The sequence below is a fragment of the Grampus griseus genome (genome assembly GCF_964374135.1).
Source record: "Grampus griseus genome assembly, chromosome: 13".
NCBI classification, from domain to species: domain Eukaryota; kingdom Metazoa; phylum Chordata; class Mammalia; order Artiodactyla; family Delphinidae; genus Grampus; species Grampus griseus.
The window spans coordinates 6,222,586-6,231,175 of NC_139007.1; the positions used below are offsets into that span (position 1 = coordinate 6,222,586).

The 8,590-nt window shown below is 39.7% G+C and overlaps 1 protein-coding gene across 1 annotated transcript in view; it reads left to right on the top strand.

The window, feature by feature from the left end:
- ADGRB3 (adhesion G protein-coupled receptor B3) overlaps positions 1–8,337 on the top strand; it is a gene marked incomplete at both ends in the record, with an annotated part of 793,681 nt that extends 785,344 nt beyond the window's left edge. Inside the window, 2 exons of the mRNA XM_082669119.1 lie at positions 1,744–1,848; positions 8,149–8,337. Coding sequence (XP_082525245.1) covers positions 1,744–1,848; positions 8,149–8,337 — 294 coding nt within the window. The remainder of the gene's footprint in view (positions 1–1,743; positions 1,849–8,148) is intronic.
- Between the last annotated feature and the right edge of the window lie 253 nt (positions 8,338–8,590).

Sequence of the window (8,590 nt, forward strand, 5' to 3'; positions counted from 1 at the left end):
TGCTGCTGGAAATATTTGCCTCCCTAAGGATAGAATGTACTGCATTGTTTGCCAGCTACTTGGTCCTTAATATCCCTCCATCGCGTTGCTTATGCAAATCCCCCTCTCATCAGTCTTCATCAGCTATCACTAGTCAAGTTACGTTTGTCTGGTGTTTCTCTGCAAACCCTGTAAATCTGTTTCTTGTACTCTCCCGAAAATTGCAGGGAAGTTCATCACTCTGTAGCCGGGTGCTGTGTTTCATGCTCCTGTCACCAGTGATGGTGCCATGTTCCCATCTTCCCCACCTGATTCATCAACAGCGAACTCCAAGAGCTCAGAAGAGCCAAGGTGGAAATAATCCAGTAGAGCAAGACTTAAAATGGCAGAATTCTCTCTTATGAAAGTAGGCTAGTGAAAATGGAAGAATTAGCTAAACAAAGTATTGCCTAAACACAGATTCATTAAATATAGGAAATTAAAGTTGGCCTAAGAGAGAAGAAGCCTTTTTAAGATATGTTAAAAATGCCATTTGCATTTTTCTTTTGCCATTTTTGTTCTCAAGGAGATAAAGTGTTCTACGCAAATGTCTTTTGAGAAGAAAATTGGGCATTATAGATCTTCCTCCAAAGATATATTTCTTTTTTCAAAACAAATCCTTACTTTTGAAAATATTTGATAATTAAAACAATAGACCAAATGTTCAAATCCTAGCTTAGGCATGAATATAGTATACCCATGCAATCCACAAGAGCAAATGGTGAATTATGAATCGCATGCTTAAAAAAACTATAAAATCTTACACAAACGCGAAGGCATAATCTTGGAGAACCACCAAAATTTTGACATTTTTAACTTTTAAAAATCACAGTAGAGGAAGGTATTTTCTCCTTTACACTTGTAAATACAGGGTATTTATTATCTAACTCTTCTTTGTTAGCGCTCTTTTAAATGCTCTGTAACAGAAAAAGATTCAGCTCATGGTATTATACTTACCCCAGGTCATTTTTGATTTCTGACTCGATTTGTTGAGTTATGATGAAGTTGGAAGAAGTATATCACCAGGGATGAAGGATATCAATATATTTGTATCTGTGGTTGTAGAAGCTCATCAACCACAATTCATGCTCTGAATTCTAAGTGTTAAGATTATTTTGTAAACAAATACGTGAAACCTATGGGTCAGATTTTCCTTCTGCGAAGCTCAATCACTATTCACAGGGAAAGTGTAAGATTTCAGATCTCACATTATATTTCAGACACTTTAGTGCTTTGAGTCAGCCTTAAATGGCAGGGCCTGGGAGTTTGCTTCCCCTTTAGTACAGCCAGCTAAGATTTTAGTGTTTATAGAAATAAAACATAAAAATGTAATATCTCCCATGACAAACACTGAGAGACTGTGGTGCTTTATAAGTCAAAATGTTTAAACTTTTTTTTATATTGTAACAATTTTTGTAAAACAGCTTTAACTTTGAATGATGAAAACCTTACAGAGGAATGACTGCTGTATTTTTAATGCACCCACAGGAGAAAACTATTTTTTGGTAATCTTGTAAGTGGAAGAAATAGCCAATTCTTCATGTTCCAGAAGTGCGGACCATAAGACAAGGATTTGGTGCAAACCATTTGCATTTCTGGCATCTTCTGGGACCTTCTAGCTCCTGGAAAACTTGATTTCCCTTATTAGCATAGCAAAATACTAAATCTCTTCTTTTAACGCATAAATCAGATTAGAAACGAGAGCCATCTTACTCTCTTTTGCAGAAGGTCATGCATACAAGGAAGAGGCATATGGAACTGTTTCAGGAACTCAATCAGAAATTTCAAACTTTGGACAGATTTCGGGATATACCAAATACAAGCAGTCTGGTGAGTATGCTTTACTTCATCGGTGCCTGATGCCACGATAAAGATGCATCATGTCAGCTGTCCCCCCTGCCTTCGGGAAGCTCCCAGATGTCTTGGGAACACAAGAGTGGCAAACTGAAAAATAAGGAATAATCCCCCGAAGGTGCTTTGAAATGTACTAAGAAGCCAATTAGGAATGACAGAGTCTTTAAGTGTTTTATTCGTATTTCAAATGTCCTCAATTATAAGGTCTAATTGCAATTAGTTATATATCCAAAATGTGCTGGATTCACTTGGACCTTTTATCATCAGAGTTAAAAGTCAGCTAATTCAAATTTCCAAGTACTTGACTAAATATTTTCATTAGAATGCCTGGCATTTTAAGGTCATTAAATGTAATATATATAACCTATATAATATAGATAGATAATATATATTATAAATGTATAATATATAAATAACACATATATCTGTCTCTCTCTCTCTATATATATATATATATATGGAGAGAGAGAGAGAGTTGCTACCTAAAACTAGAGTGGTGGGTTTTGTCTACCAGAGTAGGGAAAAGAGTTTCAGGATACACATCAGCGCTGGGGGCTTTGATTGTTGATTGCAGCGATTCTCTTCACTCATTCCCACTACTATAATGCTAGCATAGGATGTAATCAAATAAAATGATGTTTTGCAGCTACTATGTGCATGGCACAATCAAAGCTCCAGAGAAGACTGTATCATTATTTGTGAGAGCACTGGAGCAGGCATCCAGAAATCAGTATGATGCTTCGACAAGATATTTCAGTTTTATGATGGTGCAAAAGCAATATGCATGCAGTAGAAGTCGTACTTTGAATTTTGATCTTTTCCCAGGCTAGTGAGATGTGGTCCAGTACTCTCTCGTGATGCTGGGCAGAGGCAGAAATCCACAACTCCCACTCGGCCCCGAGATCACGAGGGTGAACAACTGATACACTGACAACCGTTCTGTACCCAGACAACCATTCTGTTTTTCACTTTCAGTGCAGTATTCCATAAATTATGTGAGATATTCAACACTTTATTATAAAGCAGGCTTTGTGTTAGATGATTTTGTCCAACTATAGGCTGATGTAAGTGCCTGAGCACCTTTAAGTTCGGCTGGGCTAAGCTATGATGGTCAGTAGGTTAGGTGTATTGAATGCATTTTGACTTATGATATTTTCAACTTATGATGGGTTTAGTGAGACATAACCCCATCGTAAGTTGAGGAAGATCTGTAGAAGAAAGCTCAAGCAAGAGCTATCTGCTTGAGTTTTCTAGCAGACAGTTAGCTTCTGCTAAGAACTCGAGAGCTCAAGAACGATCTTGAGCAAATTACAAAGCTCAATTTCTGAACCTCAATTTTCTCCTTCTAATTTGGGCATAGAAAAACAGTCATTAATAATACGCTTCCTTCGATCCTCACACTTTCCAAAGCGGGTGGGACCCTGAGATGCTACAAGCTGAGACTCAGCTCTGAAGGCTGGAGCTGGGACAGCCGTCTGACCCCACGCTTCTCCTCTCCAAGCGTGGCACTCCTTCTTTGCCTCACACTTTTGCAGGCCCTGGCTGGACCTACTCCTCCCAACCTCTGGCCTTCTGAAATACATGTCACTCTAAGGTATTTTGGGTCGCTTTCTAATGCTAGTGATTCTTTCATATGTGTATGGGTCTTAATCCTGGCTTCCTGATTAGTATCATTAGCTTATCAATAGCAAGAATTTATGTGTCTTTGTGTTTTTCTTGTATTCTTCTCAGTACTGAGTATGATGCTGGTCACGCATGGTAAGTGACCAGTAAATGGCCGCTCTTGATTTCTTGCATGTCTAATAGTTTAATCTGCATTTGTTAAATGAAGGTTATCAGAAGTATATACACTTTAACTCTTCATTGGTCTCTAAAGAGCTTGTGTATATCAGTCTATTTTCCTCCATACAGCAGGAATCATGTGTTATGTGGAATCATCAACACAGCGCTAGGCGTAGAGAAAACACACGTAGTGAGTGGTTCTTTCTCCGTCTACCGCCCCTGCACCAAAGATTAACCCGTCAATTTTTAGTTAGCAGGAAAATGAAAATTGCACCATTGAGATTAGACCTAAACTTATTAGCTGCTCATTTTGGAATGTTGAAAGCTAACATTGAAATAAACTGAAGAAACTTCATTTTGTTTTTTTTTTTTTAAGAGAAGGTTATGTTTACCAATCCAAAAGCCTTATGCAACAGATACAGCTGGCTGACTGCTATAATATGACTATAATTTCCCCTTGTATGGTCTGGGTATTAAATCATTAATGGCACAAATATCTGTATCTCAGTTTCCTGACAACCAAAATAGTCTACTAATTACAGCACAGCTCTGCAGCAGCCTGCCTTTTCTAGAAAGGATTTATAAATATTTATCATTTGGGAGGTTAGGAGTGGGGAGGATAGTTGTCATTGCTGCTTCACTATTGTCCTAAATACATGAGAACAGAGAAAAAAATCCTTATTCAGTTCTGATTAATAAGGGATGTGCGAGTGAGTTCACTATCCTTAATTCAGTCATATAATTCATAGTGGCACATTGCTAATGGAACAGTGCATAATTGGGTGGAGAAAGACATGTTCGAGACACAAACCTCAATAAAGTCTGTTTCATCTTTTTTTCCGGCTCCTAACTCACAGCACCTGCCTGGCACCTGCAAATGATGGTAATTATGTAGAATGTGGGGAATCAAAGGGAAACCAAAAGACCATTAAGTCCGTCTCCCTGCTCCAGCCTGGACAGCACCTGAATCCCTACAAGGGGTAGGCATTGTTAACAGCCTTTCCCTGTGAGTGTCTCCATCAGGATCCCACCCGCGCGAGCAGCAGCTCCAAATTCTCCCTCTTTTAGAATGTAAAATATACACATTCTCTTTCCCTTTGTCCCCTCGATCCGTAGACTGGAGGGAAAGAAGGAAGAGAGGGAGGGAAGAAAAGGTGAAGGGAAGGAGGGAAAGAGGAAAGGATGGAGGCAGGAGGGACTCACAAGTCTGCCAGACCCTCAACCCCGGCTGGGAACTGAGGGAAACGTGCAGGCAGCCCAGGCCATGTTTCCGGTGGCTCTGAGTTCTCATATTCCATTAATCTTCTCTATTTATACAGCCTAAGACCATATTTGTATTTTTGGAAGCCTCACGCATGTTGGCTTATACTGAGTTTATAATTTATCAGGCCTTTATCACACATGCTTCAGTTTACGTACATCGCCCCTGCTCTATACTTGAGCTCAAAAAGCAAACCAACCAACGTAAAACAGTTACATCAAATCAGGAACTTGTACCAACTCTGATTGAATTTTATATCAGGATTTAGGTCTCCACTGAAAGCTTTCCTGGCCTGGGTGGCTCTCCCTGTGGAATTCAGTGATCCCCACGGGCTGTTCCAAGGTTGATCGTTCTTTGGACCGTTGAACAGTTTACACTTTCCACGCGAGAATCCATCCACCCCAAGCACAGAGGAAGATGGGTGGCCCCATGGGCACCACCCCCTGACTCCCAGCCCCCTCATTCCCTGGGGGTCCTGTTCCCACCCTGATTGCTGGGGGTGGCGGTTCTTCTCCACTCAAGGGTGTCCACACACTTGGGAACAGTGGTGAGAACCACAGCTCAGCAGGGAGTACTATGGGATGCCAGAGGAGATGAACCACATTAACTAATTTATTACCCACTAATAGAAGCTCTCGGAAATTCGATCGGTCCCGTACTGGCAATAATATTCTTTGAAATTAGAATCTAGACATCCTGACAGTGTTTAAAATGGGCCTTTTTAGTTCCTGTATCCATGGTGCTTGATCTTTAAAATATAAAAGGAAAATCACACTTGTTCCAAACATAATGAAACCTTTATTTTTAAAGCCAGTGAACTAACACTTTACATATCTTGAATCCTTTTAGGATTGAACTAATTCAACTCTCTGTCAAACCTAGGATTCTCAGAAAGCTCCTTGAGACAGCCCTCCTCCAAGATGGATAAATCCACCCCATGGCTTTGCATTGATGACTGATGGCTCAGGTTCCTGTAGTGCCCTCTAAGGTCCAACCATTCTTCATTGCCTACAAAATAAATTCCAAATTGGGAAGTAGCCTGGCAGGCGAAGCCCCTTATGATCTGGCTTTCAGTTCACATTTGCTTGTTTTTTTCTGATATTCTTTTTCACTCCAGCTAAAATGAATTGGCACTGTTCTGAGATGTCCTATCTCCACGCTCTCTGGGTTTGTACTTCTTGGTACACGTGCCTTTCCAGCCACCCAACCTCCAACCACACATATGCCTTCATGACAAAGCCCATTCTTCTATGCCAGCCTTAATGTCACTTTTCTCAGAAAGTTCTCTGTGCTCCACAAAGGGAAGCTGTATTTCCACCCTCTGAACTCCCTCAGCACTTTTTCCAGATCGTAGATGTGGATATAACTGTATATTTTATACCTTCATTTAACTATAGACACCTTTATGATGTGTATGATTACTATCTAGTGAGCATTTATTAAAATCAGGCATCATGCTAAGCCCCTCTGTGTTTTTTATCTTTGCAGCCCCACGAAGTAGGTAATGAGCTGCACCCTTGGCCAACTCCTTTGGCCCAAAAGACAAAGCATATCTCTCTTTTGCAAATAGTAAAGTTGAGATTCAGAGAAATTGTTCAAGGTCACGTTCATATGGAATGGAGTAACTGGAATTTGGTACTGTGTGCATTGGGCTTTAAATCTATGCTCCCTGGTGGACCATGTGCTTTTCACCAAGTGATTTATCACCTGACTCTCCCTAGCACCTAATACGATGCCAGCACAGAGCAGCTGGTAAATAAACATGGGTTGAAGGGAAGCAAGGAAGGAGACAGGGAAAGAAAAAAGGGAGAGAGAGAGAAGGGGAGAGTTATAAGACTATATATTTCATGAGACTTTAGGGTATTAGACTAAATCAGAATGAATCCACTGTACATCTCTCCAAAGATAACTTTTTATTAAATCTTTACCTATTAGCTATTTTTTCTTGTGTGTCCTCATGATTAAGGCTAATAAGTGCTGAAAACATCTAATGTATTGAGAATTTTAATAACGTAATTTCTAGTTATAAGTATTTCTGTAAGTCGCCTCTTTGGCCTATCCCAACCAGAGAATGATTTTTAATATACTGAATGGAATCCAAATAATTATTCAAGAACCTGTTTTATGTTCCCCCTGCTAATTGATTATAGTCAGTTGAAGGCCAGAATTTGTGGGGGGATGGGTGGGGGGGAAGGGAGAGGGAGTAAAGGACGCATTTAACAACCATAGTTGTTTTAGCTTAAGTTTTGTCTAAGGAGATTTCAGTCATGATTTCCTTCTTGTTCTTTGACGTTATTCAGATTAGTGTATCCTATTCAAAGCCCTTCATTTTACAGAAATCTTTAAATCATACTTCTTTAAAATAGAGAAATTTTACTGCTAACTTTCAGCAAATACCAGACTATAAAAACCACAAATGATGTCTGCTCATGCAGTCATCGAGCACCTATAACATGGAAGGTCTCGGTGGTGTCATAATTAGGCAGATCTTAAATCTTAGGTAATTAGAGGGTGTGGACTGTGAAACTTAAGAAGAAATGACTTGTAGACATTTTTTTTAAATGCTTATATTGCTGGATATGTTTCCCCCAAAACGGTGTGCTCTTTGAAAGGATTTGTGCTAGTGTGCTACCCAAGTATATAGAAAATTGTGGGGAATATACATCAGATAAAAAAATAGATTACACACAGCAGCATTTTCATATTCTAAAAAGGATAATTTCTTGCAGAGAAACTAAACAAAGACAGTGATCTAAAATTTCATTTTATGAAATATGGCTAGTTTGGGTTTACAGCTTTTAATGTTGCGTAACATGCCCTATGACATATCCTCAATTTTTTTTATCCCTCCAAAGATTCTGACAAAATACTTAAATTTTCTACATTTAATCTTAGCAGGAACTTAACGCTCCTTCCTACCTGAACATATAGCCATCCTGACACTTCACAAGATGCCCCAAAACAAAACATCATCTACCTTGCCTTCTATAATACTATTCACTTCCTTTGATTGCTGGAAAATTTTAGGGTAACTCAAAAAAGGTGTTCATCAATTTGTTCAATGAAAGAAAACTGAAATCAAAACCACTTCCTGCAGCTGGCCACAATTTCAAATCATCTCTGAATCACATAAACTGGATTAAGCTTAGGAACAGGCTCTCTTCCTGGAAATTTCAACAAGCAGCAATCCTAGCCATCAAATAAATGACTCTCTTCCCCTCTCTTCTCGACAGGAAAACCCAGCACCAAACAAGAATCCATGGGACACTTTCAAAAACCCCAGTGAATACCAACATTACACCACAATCAATGTCTTAGATACAGAGGCAAAGGACACCTTGGAACTGAGGCCAGCAGAGTGGGAGAAATGTCTGAATTTGCCTCTGGATGTGCAGGAGGGGGACTTTCAAACAGAAGTTTAACAAAATCAAAATGGACTGAGGTGGAGACAAAATGTATTGCACTGACACTTAAGACTTGGGAAGCCTGACATTTCTATCCGGACAGTGTGACTCTCTCATGTCAGCACCTCCACATGCCAAATGTCAGTGGTGTTTGCTTTGGTAACTTCTCCCTAGTCAGGCTAGTGGAGAGAAGCCCAGGTGTACAGTCCTGACCACCCTGTGTTGTAAGTACCCGTGGAATGGATTTGTAGGGTAAACTTTATAGATAAAC